Source organism: Hemitrygon akajei, chromosome 9, assembly GCF_048418815.1.
Source record: "Hemitrygon akajei chromosome 9, sHemAka1.3, whole genome shotgun sequence".
Taxonomy (NCBI): domain Eukaryota; kingdom Metazoa; phylum Chordata; class Chondrichthyes; order Myliobatiformes; family Dasyatidae; genus Hemitrygon; species Hemitrygon akajei.
This window is the reverse complement of record NC_133132.1, coordinates 152,334,159-152,356,047: the sequence shown is the minus strand read 5'-3', so window position 1 is coordinate 152,356,047 and position 21,889 is coordinate 152,334,159. Positions and strand designations below refer to the sequence as shown.

General features: G+C 40.1%; 1 protein-coding gene across 7 annotated transcripts in view; it reads right to left on the bottom strand.

The window, feature by feature from the left end:
- Window positions 1-1,389: 1,389 nt before the first annotated feature.
- arhgap18 (Rho GTPase activating protein 18) overlaps window positions 1,390-21,889 on the bottom strand; it is a 123,255-nt gene continuing 102,755 nt past the window's right edge. For all 7 annotated transcript variants that reach the window (XM_073057309.1, XM_073057311.1, XM_073057308.1 and 4 more), the window contains exons 11-15: window positions 13,494-13,700; window positions 5,634-5,786; window positions 5,024-5,157; window positions 4,759-4,817; window positions 1,390-3,861 (exon numbers count right to left, since the gene is read on the bottom strand). In XM_073057309.1, the coding sequence (XP_072913410.1) occupies window positions 3,770-3,861; window positions 4,759-4,817; window positions 5,024-5,157; window positions 5,634-5,786; window positions 13,494-13,700 (645 nt within the window). In that variant the 3' untranslated portion in view covers window positions 1,390-3,769. The remainder of the gene's footprint in view (window positions 3,862-4,758; window positions 4,818-5,023; window positions 5,158-5,633; window positions 5,787-13,493; window positions 13,701-21,889) is intronic.

The window sequence follows — 21,889 nt, the reverse complement described above, 5'->3', positions numbered from 1 at the left end:
ACCTGCCTGCCCTGATGGAAACAGACGATGATGAGATGACACCCCAGTCTCCTCTACCTCCCACCACACCAACCTCCAACGACTCAGCCTAACACACCATCATCAGTGTGCTCACTATCTTCCCGATTCTGGTAAGTGAAACTACACTGTACATACACTATTTCTACTTTATATAGGCTGTGTATTTTTATGTGTTACTTGGTATGATTTGGCAGCTTCATAGCTTAGAGGTTACTGGAGAGAGTGTTTCTGCCAAGAGTGGTTGCGTGAGATTTTCGCTACACTAGACAGTGCTGCAATGATTGCGGAAAAGTATTTCTGCTTTATATAGGCTGTGTATTTATCAGATCATTCCTGCTTTTACTATATGTTACTGTTATTTTAGGTTTTATGCATTATTTGGCATGATTTGGTAGGTTATTTTTTGGGTCTGCGAGCGCTCACAAATTTTTCCCATAGAAATAAATGGTAATTGCTTCTTCACTTCACGACATTCCGGCTTACGAACCATTTCATAGGAACGCTCTACCTTTGGATAGCCGGGGGAAACCTGTATTCTTAATTAGGCACATGGTTAAAAGAAAATTGAAGGACTGCATAGGAGGAAAGGTTAGATTAAAATGGCAGCATTACACTGTGGGCCAAAAGGCCTGTAGTGTGCTATATTAGCAACACACACAAAATGCTGGAAGAGCTGTGCAGGCCAGGCAGCATCTATGGAGAGAGTACAGTCGATGTTTCGGGCCAAGACCCTTCAGTATAATACAGTAGATTATACTGTTCTATGAATTGTGCTATTACAGTGTTAAACTGCTCAGGTGGATGTAAGTTGTCTCATGGCACAGTCTGGAGGGAAAAAAGCAAGAAATTCTTCTAGTGTAGAGGTTGCAGCACTAGTCTCTCAACTAACGTCAATGAAATAAGATTGTCTGGTTATCTCACATGTTGCCGTGGTACATTTTTCAAAGAATCATTTAGCAGCTATATTTATCTACAAAGAAACAGTGAAAATGTCTCAGAAATAATCTATTGTCTGTAATCAGGAGGATGCAATGAGGTGCAAAATAAATACAAGTTTTTTTAAAATTTATTTTTATGTCAGAAAGGATTTCCTTTCTCTTGTCAGAAAGGCAAATCAGCTGTAAAGAATAAGGATGAAAGGTTTTTTAAAAATTATAGATGCTAGATATCTGAAACAAATAAAAAAAACAGAAAATGCTGGAACAAAGGGTCACAGACCTGGAAAATCGACTTGCTCTTTTGATTTTTTTTCAGCATTTTCTGTTTTTATTTTTGAATAAGGCAGAAACAATTACAGTGGACAGCAAATCATTTCCATCAGCAACACAAATGTAATTCTAACTTTTTAAAAAAGAATGTCAAAGGCAGTGAAAGAAAAACACTTCCATTTTACTTAGTGCCTTTCATAGTCTCAGGTTGTCCCTTTATGTTCCCTTAATGAACAGAGTGCAAATCCACCAACTGCCCATGTGTTTTCTACATATATCTATTTTTCAATCACATTGGAGTAAACATTGGGCCGAATAATATTAATGAAACATCAATGAATAACTTCATCCCATTAGATTTTCTTTTCCAGATAGTCATTGTGGATATTTTCTGGATGACATCATCATAGTTCTTTTTATTTTGTTCAAACTGCAAGCTTTCAGTGATTAGCAAAAAATATCACTGATTTGTTTGTATCAATGCTGAATGTTCTATAACCCATATAAACCTTCCCCCACATACAGTATGTTGTTATTTAAAAATAATAATGTTAAATTTAGGAGTTGCATTGCAAGAAGTAGAATATACACACATTTTATTTACAAGACTAGAAAATGTGACTGTACAGTTTTAAAACTGAATTAAAACAGAATAGACATTAGTACATTAAATAGCCATTAATTTACAATATATTCATCATAATCTAACACGTGGTTTAAATTGCTCAATTTTTTAATCAATACCTTTAAAGTAATGGATGTAACCTCTTTAAAGCATGTGTATATTTTTATGACATACATGCTTAAGATTTTGGGAATAAATGAAAAGAGACATCATAAATGTACATTATTCTGTTATTTCAATCTAGGAGACTATTTCAACAAATCTATTGAATTGCTTCATGCATAATGTCTCCATTAAACATTTCCAAAACATCCATCCTATTTTGATTTTGCAGAGAATGTTTCATCTCTGCAATTGATTTCATTGCATGATCAACTTGTAAAAAAAAAACTAGAACTTCCTTTTTACAATAGCAGATTGATGCAACACAATTGTATGACCTTTCTTTGATACTTTAATGGGCATATTTAAAAGTATTAGAGGGGCTTGATGGAGTACACTCAAGGAGGATGTGTCCATTACCTGTAGGGTCAAGACTGAAATGATGGTCTCAACATTACGGATAGGTTTTTTAGAACTGAGATAAAGAGAAATTTCTTCACAGAGAGGGTGAGGAATTTTTGGAATTATCTACCCTGAAAGGCTGTAGTGCCTCAGTCAGTGATTATATTGAATTAAGAGATTTGGATCGGAAAAGAATCAAGAGATTTGAGAAAAGGGCAGTATTAGAGCCAGATTTATTATCAAAAACCTATGTGTGAAATATGCCATGAAGAACGGCAATTCTGTTTGAGGCAGGAGATCAGCCCACTGATTGGCAAAGAAGGTATAGGATGCTGAATTTATTTCATAAATCCTGATAAGAGTTTGCCCTTTATGTTTGGATTGATGCTTCAGCTCAGATGGTAGTAGCTTTATGTGCAATGTTATTTCAGTGTTGGCAATATACATTGTGTCTGGTAGCTAAGACCTTAGGTTGCATCAACGTGATAGTAAATGTCAGGAGGAGAAACGATCCCTTTACAGTGCCCACACTGTTAGACCAAGAGCACTTGTTCTGCTACCTCTGATGGTACAAATAACATCTATAACATGTGTAAATCACTGTGACGAGGCTTTAAATTTAGTAGAAATTCTGCACTTCCTTCATGTTCAGAACATGAGATTTTTGCTTCCCCCCCACCCCCCCATTATTTGTGATACGAAATGCAAACTGCATTTTAAACCTTAAAATTAATTTATTACATTTTCTCTTCTGGTGTATGTGATCTTACTGCTGTGTTAAGTTTTCTTGGTCTGTTTCCCATCATATTCCTGATCTGCTGGAATTCTTTTATGGTCATCCACATATGGACATGTTTACTTTGCATAAATATTTTTCAAGCATGCTGGCAATTTTTCATTATCTGTCCAAGAGCAAATTGGCTGTTGAATTTGACTCATTATAGCTGTATTGTTCATCTCTTGTCCTTCTGCATGTACCAAGTACAGGTACAAGGGGTGATTGATAAGCTCGTGGCCTAAGGTAGAAGGAGTCAATTTTAGAAAACCTAGCACATTTATTTTTCAACATAGTCCCCTCCTACAATTACACACTTAGTCCAGCGTCCGTGGAGCATACAGATCTTGGACCTCCAGAAAGTGTCCACAGCAGGGGTGATCGATAAGTTTGTGGCCTGAGGTAGAAGGAGATGAGTTATATACAGCTCTCGTTACATGCACATGCAGGTCAACTCTTCGTGTGATTATGCAGAAAGTTTGAAGCTAATAACTCTTCTCCTTCTACCTTAGGCCACGAACATCAATCACCCCTCGTATAGTGAGTCTATTTGATTCATGTTGTCTCCTTTGCTGTACAGGGCCATTAATGTCTGGTTTTACTTAACCATGTTGCCAATCTATTGTTGAAGCAGTGTCACTGGCAGCGAGGCTTTATAACCCATTCTGCTTTCGGATTAAGTTGATAGAGGTCCTTCATATATGTGTCATCATCTAGACAGCGTTCACCTGAAAGCAAACAATTTACACAAAAAGTGCGTTAATATTGTCATATTTAGCTCCAAATCCACTAACTATTTGCTGAATCTCAGATTTACTTTCCGTATTAAATAGGAAGTTACTACAGAGTTGATCCAATGTCTTTGATGTTCCTGACAGGTATGTTTTCCTCACCTTTGCTTATCTGCATGAACTGACACCCTCTCCCCCCCCCCCCCCCCCACCAACCAATGATAAACCTTTCCCTGGTACGTCTTATTCTGCGCACCACCTAACATTAAACACCATGATAATCAGTTATTGTAACTGGTTCTGGAACCAAAAATAAAGACAAAAATGCTGGAAATGGGGAACATCTGCATCTACCCATGACAAGTTTCAACTTGAAGAGGTTAGGTTATCCTTAAACAATTCGGTTAATTTGTGACGTGAAGAATTAAGATATGCAGACCCTGCTCTGTCAGTGTTTGCGTTGTCAGACCAATCTTTACAAATGGGACCGAGGAACAGAAATTCCAGGAGTTCAGCCATTTGCAGGTTAATGTACTATTTGGTTAAAATCAGGATGACAGAAAACAATGAACAAATCAAACCTCAAACTTGCAGTTAAACAAATAATAGATACTTTGTACAGTAATTGGTATTCTTATAAGGGAAGATCATAGGAACAACAGATTTGAGAAATGGAAGTACTGTATTTGTAAAGGAGGTAGTACACCTCTGATAGAAATTGGAGAGGGTAGAGCTAACTTTAATTTGCATCTCATCTATTGCTGTAAAAACTAGAAACTAAAGTTGGGCGCAGAAAATCTATTCCTGATGAATAGGTAATGAAAAAAGTATTTCTTAATGCATTTCTCTCATTGTACATATCTGATACTGTATGCAATTGATAATAAATCTCACCAATATTTCCTCCAATTTCATATAAACAAACTTCATCTTTACTGGAAGATTCAGGTATCCTGTTGAGAATAAAATGTATAGTTATTGCAGAGCTAGAGTGTGATGATCTTTCTTAGTGTGAAATTGATTATTTTTGTTTGGTGCAAAATTAATGACACGAAGCGTGGAAATACAATTCCAAATGTAATTCTTCAATTTGATATCAAGGCCTGTTGTTGAACTCAAATGTTAGATAACTAAAAGGAAATCTGAGGATTTGTCTTACCTGTTTTTAACAGGGCATTGTTGGAAACGTGCCAAAATATCACCAGCTTTCAGTTCCTCTGTTAGTTGAATTGCCATGGAAACTTTGGAAAGAGATGGGGCCTGAACCCGTATTGCACCTTGAAGTATTATAGACTGCAAAAAAAAAATGCAGCAACTGGATCATTCAATGTATTGATTCTGCAACCCCATCAGAATTATTAATAAAACAATAAATGGATTGTGAGTAGTTTCAGGAAATAGACACTATTTACAGATAACTATCTGCATTCCACAAAGAAGTGTCAAAGTCTGCCAAGTAATCAACCTTTATACAGCTATGAGGCTTAAGACATTTTAAGGCCCAGATCTCACTCTGCGTGAGCCCACTACAATGAGAGGGAGGGGAGATCCAGTTTACTTGGGTGGATGACAGGCATTTCCCTGTAGCCTCTGTTCTTCACTGTTGAGCTTCTTTTAAAAACTGCTGCGATATGATACTGCAGTGTTTTATAAATCGGTCTTGCCGAAGGGGTTTTGTGTGGTATATCTGTTATCCACTTAAGGGTTAATTTTTCACACTCTGTTTAAGTATTTCAGAAGAAATCAAAGTGATGCTATAGCTTACATACATCTATTAGATTCCTTTCAGCATGGTTCCGATCATGCTTATCTTTATCGTATGACATCCTTTTCAGCAGCTTTTTCATAGCCTTTTCCTTAGACAGCTTCTTATGGCTTTCAATGTTTTGCTGTCGAACTTGATTCATAATAAATTTTGGGACCTGGAAGATATTGGAAGCAAATATTAATTTTCATAAGTGCTTCTTGATAATTGTGTTATTGAACTGAGATCATTAACTTTGATTATTGTTGAGCACCGTAATGGCCTGGCAAACTGTATAAACAGTATGGAATGTTCACAAGTTCAGAAGCCTTTGAAATGTTGACAAGTACAGAAAAAGCAGAACAGCAATAAGGTACACACATTAAAATACCACTTCCAATTGGCAAAACAACCACTTTCAAAAAAAAAAGGTTTGACACGAAGTATGTAAAAAAAAATATAGGGGAAGATTAGTTAAAGTGGTGGGTTTAGATGGCACTGGACAACTCCAGCATCTTTTTGGCTGGTAGCAAATAAAATAAGGAAATTAACTAAATACTTTGTTAATCACACTTTTTCTGGCAAACAATCATTGCAAGTAATAGTCTGTAACATCCCTTTGGACTTGGGAGGCAATTTGATGTGGCAGAACCAAGGCAAGGCAAGCTGTTGCTGAAAGCGAGGAAGACCCAAAGTTCGATCATTTTAAGTGCCGTGCCAAAGGCCGAATCGAGCCAAAGTTACTGAACTCTATGTTTGGATGCAGACTTGGATGCGCAGGGCCAAGCCAAAAAGGTTGGTTACAGGCCAAATCAAGGTAATGAGGTCCTGGTACCCGAGTGGAGCGGGGTGACTGAATTCAGTGTTTAGACGGACACAAGCACAGGGCCGAATGAGGGCGGTGGGGTCTTGGCCCCGGAATGTATTGAGGCAATGGGACCCAATGTTTGGTCATTGGTTTAGGTGCAGGGTGTCAAGTCTTGAGGCAAGGAATAGGCTGGTTCAGATTGCTGCTCCATAACTCAGCTCTATGCTGAACTAGGATGAACTCTGCTGAACTATGGGACACTCTTTGCAGATTTGCTTGCAGCTACTGCTTGCATGATGTGTTTTTTTTCTCTCTGCACATTGGGTGTTGGACAGTCGGGTTTTTTAAATATATGGGCTTCTTTGTTTTGTGGCTGCCTGTTAGGAGACGAAGCTCAAGATTGTATAATGTTTACTACTTTGATAATAAATGTGCTTTGACCTTTGAACTTAATAAGGAGCTTTGTAAAGGAGGGAAGATAAACTCAGACAGAGTTTTATGGAGGAAGCTTCACAGTTTAATTTACTGGTTTGATATGCTGAAGGCACAGCCATTAAATATGGAGTGAATAAATTCCGCGATGCCCAGTAAGGCCAGAATTGGAGGACCTCAGAGACTTTGTTATAGGGCCAGAGCAGCTGATGGAGGAGAAAGTAGCAGATTGATAGTGGAACAAATTTCACGACAGATGTCAGTGACAATAACCCTATTTCTGATTCAGATATGCAAATAAGTCATAATTGTAAACTCAAGCTATTGCTTCAACAGGACAAGTGGCTGATTGAATGAACTTGGGGTCAGTTAAGACAAGAGTACTAAAGTTTTGGTAATCTTAAAATTTGCTGAGGACTGTATCAATGAGAATTTCACTAACACATGATCCGAACAAGACAGTCCTTATGATTTTGAATACATGTGGCCAGAAGATCATCACAGACTCAAGCAATCACCTGGAAGCAAAACTAAGTATGATAAGGCTTTGTGACTATATAGCTAAATAATTTGTTTTGATAATCTGTTGCGCTTTGAGGGAATCAAGCTGTGCATGTATGTAAGAGGTCTGATGGTTTGCAGTTTTGATTATCAGAGCTGAGGCATTCATAAACTGAAGGGTCTATATCCAAATTTTGATTTAAGAAGCTTTTAGAAAATTCTGACATGCAGGTTCATTGGTTTGACTTGGTTCAACAGTAGAAATCAGGTACGGACAGAATTTTAGTTTTATTTTCTCATCTAAAATGCATCACGTGTAATTAATGTCAAACCTAAATTATTTGCCGTAGAACCACACTATAGGCTCTTCGACCCACTATGAACTCAATGCTGCTTCTACTTCTCTACACTAATGCCATTTACCTCCATTAGGTTAGTAGCCTTGTACACCTTTGAGATCAGGGATTCCAAATCTTTTTTATGCCATGGACCAAAACTATTAAGCAAGAGGTCCGTAGACCTCAGGTTGGGAACCCCTGGTCTAGATGCTTCTTTAAAGTTGTTGGAATATCTGTATCCTCATCAAGCTGTCTATTCTAGACCCCAATCACTCAGTGTGAAAAAACTCCCCTCAGTTCCCCTCTACTCTGCCTATTTCTCATCTTAAACCTGTACCCTCTTGTCTTAGACAGCCCAATCATGGGAAAGCGATATTTACTATCTACCCTTGCTACCTGCGTCAAATAAGCCCTTAATCTCTTCTGCTCCAATGAAATCAAATCAAATTCAGAGTCTGTACAACTGTACAACAGCACCTCTGCTTCCTTCAGAGTCTGTTGAGATATGGCCTGACATCAAAATCTTTGGCAAACTTCTATAGATGTGTAGTGGAGAGTATACTGACTGGCTGCATCATGGCCTGGTATGGGAACACCAATGCCTTCTGAACAGAAAACCCCACAAATGGCAGTGGATTTGGCCCAGTACATCATGGGTAAAGACCTCCTAATCATTGAGCACAACTACATGAAACGCTGTCATAAGAAAGCAGCATCCATCATCAGAGATCCCCACCACCCAGGCTGTGCTCTTTTCTTGCTGCTGCAATCTCAAACGAGTGAAATTATCCTCTTTTGCTCAAGAGCCTGATGGTTGAAGGGTAGTAACTGTTCTTGAACCTGGTGGTGCATGTCTTAAGGCTTGTATACCTTCTACTTGATTGCACATGATACATTTTAGGTGAGAAAATAAAACTAAAATTCTCTCCAAACCTGCTTTCTCCTGTTGAACCAAGTTAAACCAATGAATCTGCACATCAGAATTGTGAGATGTTCCCACAACTAATGATCTCACAAGACAAAGGGTAGTAGGTGGAGACACCCGTCCTACATGTCAAAGTGATAGTTTGATTTTTGGATAGTTGCCAGGGGGAGGAATTATTTCATTGGGGCAGTATGAACAGTCGTGAATGGTTGCGAGACTATTGCTTCATATTCAGAATAAATAATTAGAGAAAATTTCATTTATATATAGGTCAAGCAACATGGTATTTAGATAGTGGAGAAGTCAAGAGGGTTGGTGGTTAGGGACAAGTGAGTGTCGTCAGGTTCTTCAGCCTAGTGTTTCTATACCAACCATCTAGCCTATCTATATTAAATACCACTTTCATGCATTAATTCCATTTCCAGCTATTCCATCATTCAAATGTCTGATAAGATGCCTCTTAAATGCTGTTAACGTAGCTGCCTCCACCACCTCCTCTGGCAGCTCATTTCGGAAAAAAATACCCCATGTCCTATCAAACCTCCTCCCTCTCATTTTAAAGCTGTGGCCCTAGTTTTAAATATCCATACCATGGGTAAACAAACTCTGGCTATCTACCCATCTACACTTGCAAGAAAAAAAATTGTCATCCTTTTGGAATTACCTGTTTTTTGCAATAATTACTCTTAACATGTGAACTGATCTTCATCTAAGTCACAATAATAGAAAAACACAATCTGCCTAAACTAATAACACATGAACAATTGTACTACCTCTCATCAATATTGAGTAAACAATTTAAACAATCGTAGTCTAGGTTCAAAAAGTATGTGAACATCTGGGATAATGCCTTCTACAAAAGCCATTTGGAGTCAGGCGTTCCACTCAAGATGAGATTAGAGGTGTAGGTTGTAGAAGTGCCCTTCTCTATAAAAAAAAGACACAGAAAGTGAGGTTACTGACAGAGCCTGCTCTTCAAGAAAGATCTGTTTACGTGCACCATGACTCAATCAAAAAAACTTTCAGAGGAACTCAGAAGCAGAATTGTAGAGATGCACGAATCTGGGAAAGACTACAAGAGTGTTTCTAAAGACCTGAGTGTCTATCAGTAATAAGAGAGATTGTCTACAAATGGAAAGAATTCAGTACAGTTGCTACTCTCCCTAGGTGTGGGCATCCTGCAAAGATCGCACCAAGATGCTGAAGGAGATGAAAAAGAACCCAAGGGCAACAGCAAAAGACCTGCAGACATCTCAAGAACATGCTCTGTTCTTGTGTCCACTAATCGAAAATCACTGAACAAGAAGGACACTATGGAGGAAACCACTGCTCTCCAAAAAAAAAATTACTGCACGCCTCAAGTTTGCAAAAAGACCACCTGGATGTTCCACAACTCTTCTGGGACAATGTTCTATGGACAGGTGAGTCAGAAGTTGAACTTTTTGGCAGAAACCCACACCGCTATATTTGGAGGAGAAAGGGCACTGCACACCAATACCAGAACCTCATCCCAACAGTGAAGCATGGTAGAAGGAGCTGCTTTGCTGCCTCAGGGCCTGAACAGCTTGCATTGTGGAGGGAACAATGAATTCAAAATTGTCAGGGTAGCACTCTGTCACCTGAAGCTCAATAGAAGTTGGACAATGCTACAAGACCATGATCCAAAACTCAAGAGGAAAGCAACAACATAATGGTTTAAAAAAGGAAATTTGTGTTTTGGAAAGACCAAGTCAAAGACCAGACCTTAACCCAATAGAAATGCTTTGGCCTGACCTGAAGAGGACTGTTCATGCAAGGTATCCCAGAAACATTGATGAAATGAAACAGTTTTGTATGGAGGAATGGTCTAAAATTCTCCCTCACCTTTGTGCAAATCTGATTAGCACCTACAGGAAACAATATCATTAGTCTCCAAGTGCCTGGAAACCTCATCCTTAATAAAAGGCTCCAACATTTTCCCAACCACTGAGATTAGGCTAACACGGAGATTAGTGGTGGAGGTTATTGCTACTAAAGGAGGTTCTACCAGTCATTAAATACAAGGATTCGCATATATTTTCCAGCCTGGACTATAAATGATTGAACAATGTGTTCAATAAAGACATGAAAAGTACAATTGTCTGTGTGCTATTAGTTTAGGCTGATTGTGTTGGTCTATTATTGTGACAGATGAAGATCAGACCACATTTTGAGTAATTAATGCAGAAACCTAGGTAATTGCAAAGGGTTCACAAACTTTTTCTTGCAACACTATGTCTATCATGTTTTTAAATACCATTATCATATTACCATTCAGCCTCCTTTCACTGAAGGGAAAAGACCCAGCCTCAGATCTCTTGTTATAGCTCAAGGCATCCAATACAGACAACATCCTTGTAAATGTAGCTTAATCACACCTTTTCCGTGGTGTAGCAACCAGCACTCCGCACAATATTCCAACTGTGGCCTAATCACCATATTGTACAGCTGTTAAAATGGATCTTGTGACTCTCTAACAACTCTGGGACTCAGTACCTTGGTCAATGAAGGCTGGTGTATTTTTGTACAATGGTACTGAGAAATAGCACAGAAAGGGTCAATGGAAATAAATAATGGTGCAGGAGAGGGATTATAAATCATTGACGGCATTCTTTAGTTATAACTTGTTAGATAAGAACAGAATTTGGAGAATGTAATTTCCACCTGTAAGGTCACGTAGTGCAGAATCAGAGTAGATATGTCAACTTTATCAAATACAAAACTGAACAGAACATTGAAAGGAAAGAATATAATATTAGGAATGCGCATTTCAAACTTTCAGCTCAGGGCTAGCCCATTAAGAGAGAGAGCTATTTACAGAGCAAATGTTGACTCCAATGGAAGTTAATGACATAAATGGGAAAGGATTTGTTTACATGTTGGGGAGGTCAAAGACCAGGCAACAAACTCACTGCTCCCACACTTGATGTGTGGGGGGGAGCAGGTTAATTCAGCACCTGCATCACCGCGTATGCAGCTTAACTTTTAATTGGGCACATTTTTGCTGGCAGTCAGTGCTTCCAATTGCCATCGGTCATTTCCAATGGGTATGTGTTTAGGGCTAGCCAATTAGACTGAGGCTAAGAATTAGAGTGAATTACAGAAATTTCAGACTGTGAAGTGTCGTTTCTTATTGGCTGAAGAAGTGTCGTAGCAACATCAATGTATATTAAAAAATAGAACTTTAACAGGAAGAGATAATGGATGCATTGGTCATGCTCTTTCAAGAATCACTTGATTCTGGCATAGTCCTGGAGGACTGGAAGATTGCAAATGTCACTCCACTCTTTAAGAAGGGAGGGCGGCAAAAGAAAGGAAATTATTGGCCAGTTAGCCTAATCTCAGTGGTTGGGAAAATGTTGGAGCCTTTTATTAAGGATGAGGTTTCCAGGCACTTGGAGACTAATGATAAAATAAGTCAAAGTAGCATGGTTTCTGTAAAAGGAATCTTGCCTGACAAATCTGTTAGAGTTCTTCGAGAAAGTAACAAGCAGGGTGGACAAAGGAGAGGCAGTTGATGTCATATACTTGGATTTTCAGGAGACATTTGCTAAGGTGCCACACATGAGGCTCCTTAACAAGATAAAATCGTATGGCGTTACGGGAAATATACTGGCATGAATAGAGTAATGACTGACAGGCAGGAGGCAGCAGGTGGGGATAAATGAGACTAGTGACTAGTGGTGTTCCTCAGGGGTCGGTATTGGGACCGCTACTCTTAACATTCTATGTTAATGATTTGGATAAAGGAATTAATGGCTTTGTGGCAAAGTTTGCGGATGATATGAAGATAGGTGGAGGGGTAGGTCACGCTGAGGAAGTAATGCAATTGCAACAGGACTTAGACATATTGGAAGAATGGGCAAAAAAGTGGCAGATGCAATTCAGTGTTGGGAAATGTATGATAATGCATTTTGGTAAAAGGAAAATGGTGCAGACTATTATCTAAATGGGGAGAAAATTCAAACATCAGAGGTGCAGAGGGACTTAGGAGTCCTCGTGCAAAACTCCCAGAAAGTTAACTTACAGGTTGAGTCTGTGGTAGAGAAGGCAAATGCAATGTTGGCATTTATTTCAAAGGGAACAGAATATAAAAGCAAGGAGATAATGCTAAGCCTTTATAAGACACTAGTCAGGCTGCACTTGGAGTACTGTCAACTTTTGGGCCCCGTACCTCAGAGAGTCCAGAGCAGGTTCATGAGGATTATTCCAGGAATGAATGGGGTTAACATATGAGGAGTGTTTGTTTGAAAAAAGTAGTTTGGAGCTGTACTCACTGGAATTTAGAAATGTGGGGGGGGGGGGGGGAATCTCACAAAGCTACTGAATGATTAAAGTACTAGATAGAATGGATGTGGAGAGGATGTTTCCTATCATGGGGGTATCCAGAACTAGTGGGCACAGCCTCAAAATTAAGGGGCAACCTTTTAAAACAGAGTAAGGAGGGATTTCTTTAGCCAGAGAGAGTAGCGAATCTGTGGAATGCTCTGCCACAGAGTGCAGTGGGGGGGGGCATGTCCGTGGATATATTTAAGGCAGAGGTTGACTATTTCCTGATCAGTCAGGGCATCAAAGAATATGGCGAGAAGGCAGGTGTATGGGGTTGTGTGGGATCCGGAACAGCCATGGAATGGTGGAGCAGACTCAATGGGCTGAATGGCCTAATTCTGCTCCCATGTCTTATGATCTTATAGGAACAACTTTCTAGCATTAGTTTACTGTGTAATATTGAAATTAGTACTGAAATTATGCAAAGAAATGGTAGAGCTGTCACTACATGCTCCCCCACAGGACAGCATAACAATTACCCTGAAAAAGCTGCTTTTCCATAAGACAAGTAATACAAACTGTGATCGTTCTTACCGTCCAAAGCAGGTCTTGGTATTTAATCAGGTAACGCATTATGTTGCTTGTCCTAGTTGCCATTTCAAACTGGGTCTTTGCACTTGACTTTGAGCAACACCCTTTAAACATAAACAGGTTGGGTGCCATGACGACAGAAACATTGTTTAGGGTCATTTTGTTGCTTTCCCTGTTGTCAATTAATCTCTGAAGAAATTCAAGCAATGCCTGAAAAATAATATTAATTATATGATCAAGACCCACAGGGTTTTACTGACCTTAAAGTTATAATTTTATAAATAAATCAAAGCACACTGCATAGTCTGCACAAAGTCTGGATTATTCTTTCCAGTTGATGTAAAGGGAAGTCTGTCTTCTGTATTTATAGCCTGCAATGTAAACAGGCTACTGGTTCCCCTCTGGATAACTAATAATGTAATTCCAGTTTTGTTAACAATAAATATGAGTTAGTCACATTCAAACTCCTTAACACAAGTACAGTATTGCATTTTTAACAGATGCTGTATTGATAATATTTTTCAGCTTTTAATAGGGGTATTTCAATGACTGACATTAATCTCGCAGTGTAGCAAATGTGTGTTTATTCTGAAAAAGAATAGATATTTGTGATATAAAAGTGGTCTTATCTAAAACATAGAACGTGGAACAGAACACAGCGCAGTACAGGCCCTTTGGCCCACAATGTTGTGCTGACCTGTATAAACATACTCCATATTCAATCTAACATTTCCTTCCTGCATAGTCCATTATCTTCCATTTTTCTTACATCCAAGTCCCTACCTATTGTATCAGCCTCTAACACAACCTGCCGGCAGTAATCCCCAGGAAGGGACCAGTGTGTGTGAAACAAAAACCCTATCTTTTGCCTAAACTTTCCTCCACTCAGACTAACTGGATATCCTGCTGCTCAGGGAAAAAGAAGTGCTGGCTGTCCACTCCATCTATGCTTCTTTAACAAGTCACCTCCCATCCTCTTTAGCTCCACAGAGAAAAGCTCTAGCTGGCTTAACATTTCCTAACAATACATAACTTCTAATCTGGGCAGCATCTTGAGGGGTAAATCTCCTCCGCACCCTCTCTAATGACCAGAGTTGAACACAATACTCCGTGTGTTCAGACTAGAGTTTTATAGGGCTGTAACATTATCTTGCAGCTCTTCAACTTAATCCTCAACTAATGAAGGCTAACATGTGCCTTCTTAACTATCCTATCAACTTGTGTGGCGACTTTGTACAAAAGTGACGGGTTGCATCTGAACCCGAGGGTTAGAGGGTTAGAGCTGTTGGGAAGGGTTTGAACTAATTTGGCGGGGGGGGGAGCCAGAGTGAAGGGATTTAGCACAGGACGGATGTTTAAAACAGGCAAAGATAGCGTGCCGTCAGACTGTCAGGAATGTCAGGCAGATGATAGGATAAAATTGCAGCCAGCAGGGTGAGTATCAGTGCATTAGGGATACAGAATCAAAAAGGGTAGCAAATCTAGCACTCAAAAGTGTTATATCTCACTGCACGGAGTATAGGAAATAAGGATGATGATCTTGTTGCACTATTACAGATTGTCAGGAATGATGTTTTGACTATCATTGAATCATGGCTGAAGGATGGTTGTAGTTGAGAGCTGAATGCCCAAGGTTACACGTTGTATCAGAGGGATAGGAAGGTAGGCAGAAGGGTGGCATGGCTCTGCTGGTAGAGAATGGCATCAAATCAGTAAAAAGATGAGATAAAGGACTGGAAGATGTTGAATCCTTGTGGGTTTAATCCTTGAGTAAAGAAACTGCAAGGGTAAAAGGATGCTAATGGTGGCTTCCCAACAGTAGTTGGGATGTGGACCACAGATTACAACGGGAAAAAGAAAAGGCACGTTTAAAAGGGCAATGTTATGATAGTCATGGGGAATTTCAACATGCGGGTCAACTGGGAAAATCAGGCTGGTAATGGATCTCAAGAGAGTGAATTTGTTGAATGTCTATGAGATGGCTTTGTAGAGCAGTTCGTCATTGAGCCTACTAGGGGATCAGCTATACTGGATTCAGTATTACGTAATGAACCAGAGGCGATCCGGGAGCTTTAAGGACCCCTTAGGAGACCGTGATCACAATATGATTGAGTTCAACATGAAATTTGATAGGGAGAAAGTAAATTCAGACTTAGCAGTATTTCAGTGGAGAAAAGGAAATTACAGTGATATGAGAGAGGAGTTGGCCAAAGTACATTGAAAGGAGACATTGGCAGGGATGACAGCAGAGCAGCAATGACGTGAGTTTTGGGGGGGAAATGAGGAAGGTGCAGGACATATGTATTCCAAAAATAAAGAAATACTCAAATGGCAAAATAGTACAACCGTGGCTGACAAAGAAAGTCAAAGCGAATGAAAAAAGCAGAAGAGAGAGCATATAACAAAGCAAAAATTAGTGGGAATATAGAGGATTGGAAAGCTTTTAAAAACCCACAGATAGCAACTAAAAGAATCATTAGGAGGGAAAAGTTGAAATATGGAAGCAAGCTAGCAAACAATATCAAAGTGGATAGCAAAAGCTTTTTGAGGTAACTAAAAATAAAAGAGAGATGGGAGTGGATATAGGACTGCAGGAAAATAAAGTGGAGAAATAATACCGGAGGACAAGGAGATGGCAGATGAACTAAATGAGTATTTTGCATCTGTCTTCACTGTGGAAGATACTAGCTGTGTGTCAGATGTTGAAGGGTGTTGAAGGAAGAGAAGTGAGTGCACTTACTATTACTAGGGAGAACATGCTCATAAAGCTGAAAGACTTCAGGGTATATATGTCACCTGGACTAGATGAACTGCAACCTAGGGTTCTGAAAGAGGTAGTGGTAAAGACAGTGGAGGCATTAGTAATGATCTTACAAAAATCATTTGACTCTGGCCAGAGGACTGGAAAGTTGCAAATGTCACTTCACTCTTTAAGAAAGAAGGGAGGCAGCAGAAAGGAAACTATAGACCAGTTAGCCTGACCCTCAGTGGTTGGGAAGATGTTGGAGTCATTTGTTAAGGATGAAGTTATGGAGCTCTTGGTGACATAGGACAAGATAGGACAAAGTCAGCATGGTATCCTTAAAGGAAAATCTTGCTTGATAAACCTGTAGGAATACTTTGTGGTGATTACAAGTAGGATAGATAACGGGTGATGCAATGGATGTTTTATATTTGGACTTTCAGAAGGCCTTTGACAAGGTGACGCACATAAGAATGGATGTGCTGGCATTGGAGAAGGTTCAGAGGAGGTTCACAAGGATGATTCTGGGAATGAAAGAGTTATCATTTGAGGAACGTTTGATGGCTCTGGGACGGTATACTCTAGAATTTAGAAGGATAAGGAGGGGGATCTCATTGAAACCTTTCAAATGTTGAAAGGCCTAGATAGAATAGATGTGGAAAGAATGTTTCCCATGGTGGGGGAGTCTATGATAAGAGGGCACAGCCTCAGGATAGAGAGGTGTCCATTTAAAACAAAGATGCAGAGAAATTTCTTTAGCCAGAAGATGGTGATTTGTGGAATTTGTTACCACAGGCAGTTGTGGAGGCCAGATTACTGGGTGTATTTAGGGTAGAGATTGATAGGTTCTTGATTGGACACAACATCTAAGGTTACAGGGAGAAGGCTGGGGAGTGGGGCTGAGGAGGGCAGAAAAAAGGATCGGCCATGATTGAATGGTGGAGGAGACTCGATGGGCCAAAAGGCCTAATTCCGCTCCTATGTCTTATGGTCTTATTATTAAGGATGAGGTCTCAGGCTACTTAGAGGTACATGATAAAATAGGCATTAGTCAGCATGGTTTCCTCAAGGGAAAATCTTGCCTGACAGATCTATAAAGAAATAACAAGCAGGATAGACAATCAGTTGATGCAGTGTACTTGGATTTTCAGAAGGCCTTGAACAAGCTGCCACACGAGGCTGATGAACAAGCTACGAGCCCATGGTATTACAGGAAAGATTCTAGCATAGATAAAGCAGTGGCTGGGGGCAAAGAGTGGGAATAAAGGGAGCTTTTCCTGGATGCTGCCGGTAACTAGTGGTATTCCACAGGAGTCGGAGTTGGGACTAATTCTTTTTAAGTTATATGCTAATGATTTGGATGATGGAATTGATGGCTTTGTTGCAAAGTTTGCAGACGATATGAAGATAGGTGGAGGAACAGGTAGTTTTGAGGAAGTAGAGAGGCTGCAGAAGGACTTAGTTTAAGAGAATGGGCAAAAAAAATGGCAGATGAAATACAGTGTCAGTAAGTGTATGGTCATGCATTTTGGTAGAAGAAATGAAAGGTTGACTATTTTCAAAATGGAAAGAAAATACAAAAAACTGAGGCGCAAAAGGACTTGAAAGGGATTCCTAAAGGTTAATTTGCAGGTTGAAGCTGTGGTGAGGAAGGCAAATACAATGTTGGTATTCATTTCAAGAGGACTAGAATATAAAAACAATGATGTAATGTTGTGACTTTATAAAGGACTGGTGAGGCCTCACTTGGAGTATTGTGAGCAGGTTTGAGCCCCGTATCTTAGGAAGAATGTGCTGAAACTGGAGAAGGTTCAAAAGAGGTTCACGAAAATGATTCCAGGATCAAATGGCTGGTCACCTGAAGAGTGTTTGATGGCTCTGGGCCTACATTCACTAGAATTCAGAAGAATGAGGAGTGACCTCATTGAAACCTTTCGAATGGTGAAAAGCTTGATAACGTGGATATGGAGAGGATATTTCCTATGTCTCCAGAGAGTGGCAAATCTGTGAAATTCTTTGCCACAGGCATTTGCGGAGGCCAAGTCTTTATGCATAGTTAAGACAGAAGTAAATAGATTCTTAATTGGTCAGGGCATGAAGGGATACGGGGAGAAGGCAGGAGACTAGGGCTGAGAGGAAAATTGGATCAGCCAAAATGAAATGACGAGCAGACTTGATGGGCCAAAATTGCCTGATTCTGCCCCAATATCTTATGGTCTTTTAGATACAGGAGATATTTCTAATGGTTGGGTTACAGCTGGAGAATATAGATATGCTATTTAGAACTGAACTCAGGAGACATTTCTTCCCCCTTAAGGTGACAGAACTGTAGAAACCTTTACCACAGAAGGCACTGGAAGTCAACTCATTAAATATTTTCAGAACGTTGTAGAGACAGATACATTAAGCACATTTAAGAAACTCTTTGAAAGGCACGTGATTGATGAAAAAAAAATCGAGAGCTATGTAGGAGGGCTTAGATTACTACATTGATCTTCAAGTATGTTAAAATATCATCACAAAAATCAATAGACAATAGGTGCAGAAGTAGACCATTTGGCCCTTCGAGCCTGCACCACCATTTTGAGATCATGGCTGATCAACTACTATCAATACCCGGTTCCTGCCTTGTCCCCATATCCCTTGATTCCCCTATCCATAAGATATCTAACTAGCTCCTTCTTGAAAGCATCCAGAGAATTGGCCTCCACTACCTTCCGAGGCAGTGCATTCCAGACCCCCACAACACTCTGGGAGAAGAAGTTTTTCCTTAACTCTGTCCTAAATGACCTACCCCTTATTCTTAAACCATTCCCTCTGGTATTGGACTCTCCCAGCATCTGGAACATATTTCCTGCCTCTATCTTGTCCAATCCCTTAATAATCTTATATGTTGCAATCAGATCCCCTCTCAATCTCCTTAATTCCAGCGTGTACAAGTCCAGTCTCTCTAACCTCTCTGCATAAGACAGTCCGGACATCCCAGGAATTAACCTTGTGAATCTACGCTGCACTTCCTCTATTGTCAGGATGTCCTTCCTTAACCCTGGAGACCAAAACTGTACACAATACTCCAGGTGTGGTCTCACCAGGGCTCTGTACAAATGCAAGAGGACTTCCTTGCTCTTGTACTCAATTCCCTTTGTAATAAAGACCAGCATTCCATTAGCCTTCTTCACTGCCTGCTGCACTTGCTCATTCACCTTCAGTGACTGATGAACAAGGACTCCTAGATCTCTTTGTATTTCTCCCTTACCTAACTCTACACCGTTCAGATAATAATCTGCCTTCCTGTTCTTACTCCCAAAGTGGATAAGCTCACACTTATTCACATTAAACGTCATCTGCCAAGTATCTGCCCACTCACCCAGCCTATCCAAGTCACCCTGAATTCTCCTAACATCCTCATCACATGTCACACTGCCACCCAGCTTAGTATCATCAGCAAACTTGCTGATGTTATTCTCAATGCCTTCATCTAAATCATTGATGTAAATCATAAACAGCTGTGGTCCCAATACCGTGCCCTGTGGCACCCCACTAGTCACCACCTGCCATTCCGAGAAACACCCATTCACCTTTACCCTTTACTTTCTATCTGCCAACCAGTTTTCTATCCATGTCAATGTCTTCCCCCCGATGCCCTGAGCTTTGATTTTACCCACCAATCTCCTATGTGGGACCTTATCAAATGCCTTCTGAAAATCGAGGTACACTACATCCACTGGATCTCCCTTGTCTAACTTCCTGGTTACATCCTCGAAAAACTCCAATAGATTAGTCAAGCATGATTTACCCTTGGTAAATCCATGCTGTCTCGGCCCAATCTTATCACTGCTATCTAGATATGCCACTATTTCATCCTTAATAATGGACTCTAGCATCTTTCCCACCACCGATGTCAGGCTGACAGGTCGATAGTTCTCTGTTTTCTCCCTCCCTCCTTTCTTAAAAAGTGGGATAACATTAGCCATTCTCCAATCCTCAGGAACTGATCCTGAATCTAAGGAACATTGGAAAATGATTACCAATGCATCCGCAATTTCCATACATTTCCATCAATGGCCATACATTTCCATCAATGGCCGTACATTTTCTTTGTTCTAAAGGAGGTAGACACATCTCTTTGAGGAAGATTTAAGTCAAGTCAAGTCAACTTTTATTGTCATTTCGACCATAACTGCTGGTACAGTGCATAGTAAAACTGAGACAACATTTTTCAGGACCATGGTTTACATGACACAGTACAAAAAACTAGACTGAACTACGTAATTAAAAAAAACACAGAGAAAGCTATACTAGACTACAGACCTACACTGGACTGCATAAAGTGCACAAAAACAGTACTGGCATTACAATAAATAATAAACAGGTCAGTAGGGCAAGGTGTCAGTCCAGGCTTTGGGTAAGTTTAGATCAAGTATTTAGATAAACAGGGACTTATTAGGGAGAGTCAACACAGCTTTGTGCGTGGTAGGTCATGTTTAACAAATCCATTAGAGTTTTTCGAGGAAGTTACCAGGAAAGTGGATGAAAGGAAGGCAGTGGATGTATACATGGACTTCAGTAAGGCCTTTGACAAGGTCACACATGGGAGGTTAGTTAGGAAGATTCAGTTGCTTGGTATACATGGAGAGGTAGTAAATTGGATTAGACATTGGCTCAATGGAAGAAGCCAGAGAGTGGTAGTGGAGGATTGCTTCTCTGAGTGGAGGCCTGTGACTAGAGGTGTGCCACAGGGATCAGTGCTGGGTCCATTGTTATTTGTCATCTATATCACTGATCTGGATGATTGGATCAGCAAATTTGCTGATGATACAAAGAATGGAGGTGTAGTGGACAGTGAGGAAGGTTTTCAAAGCTTGCAGAGAGATCTGGACCAGCTGGAAAAATGGGCTGAAAAATGGCAGATGGAGTTTAATGCGGACAAGTGTGAGGTATTGCACTTTGGAAGGGCAAGCCAAGGTAGAACATACAAGGTAAATGATAGGACACTGAGGAGTGCAGTAGAACAGAGGGATCTAGGAATACAGATATAAAACTCTCTAAAAGTGGCGTCACAAGTAGATAGGGTCGTAAAGAGAGCTTTTGGTACATTGGCCTTTATAAATCAAAGTACTGAGTATAAGAGTTGGAATGTTATGGTGAGGTTGTATAAGACATTGGTGAGACCGAATTTGGAGTATTGTGTGCAGTTTTGGTCACCGAATTACAGGAAGGATATTAATAAGGTTGAAAGAGTGTAGAGAAGGTTTACAAGGATATTGCCGGGACTTGAGAAACTGAGTTACAGAGAAAGGTTGCAACACACACAAAATACTGGTGGAATGCAGCAGGCCAGGCAGCATCTATAGGAAGGAGCACTGTCGATGTTTCGGGCCGAGACCCTTTGTCAGGACTAACTGAAAGAAAAGATAGTAAGAGATTTGAAAGTAGGAGGGGGAGGGGGAAATGCGAAATGATAGGAGAAGACCGGAGGGGGTGGGGTGAAACTGAGAGCTGGAAAGGTGATTGGCAAAAGGGATACAGAGCTGAAGAAGGGAAAGGATCATTCGACAGGAGGCCTAGGGAGAAAGAAAGGGGGAGGGGAGTCCCAGAGGGAGATGGAGAACAAGCAGAGTGATGAGCAGAGAGAGAGAAAAATAAAGAGGGGGAA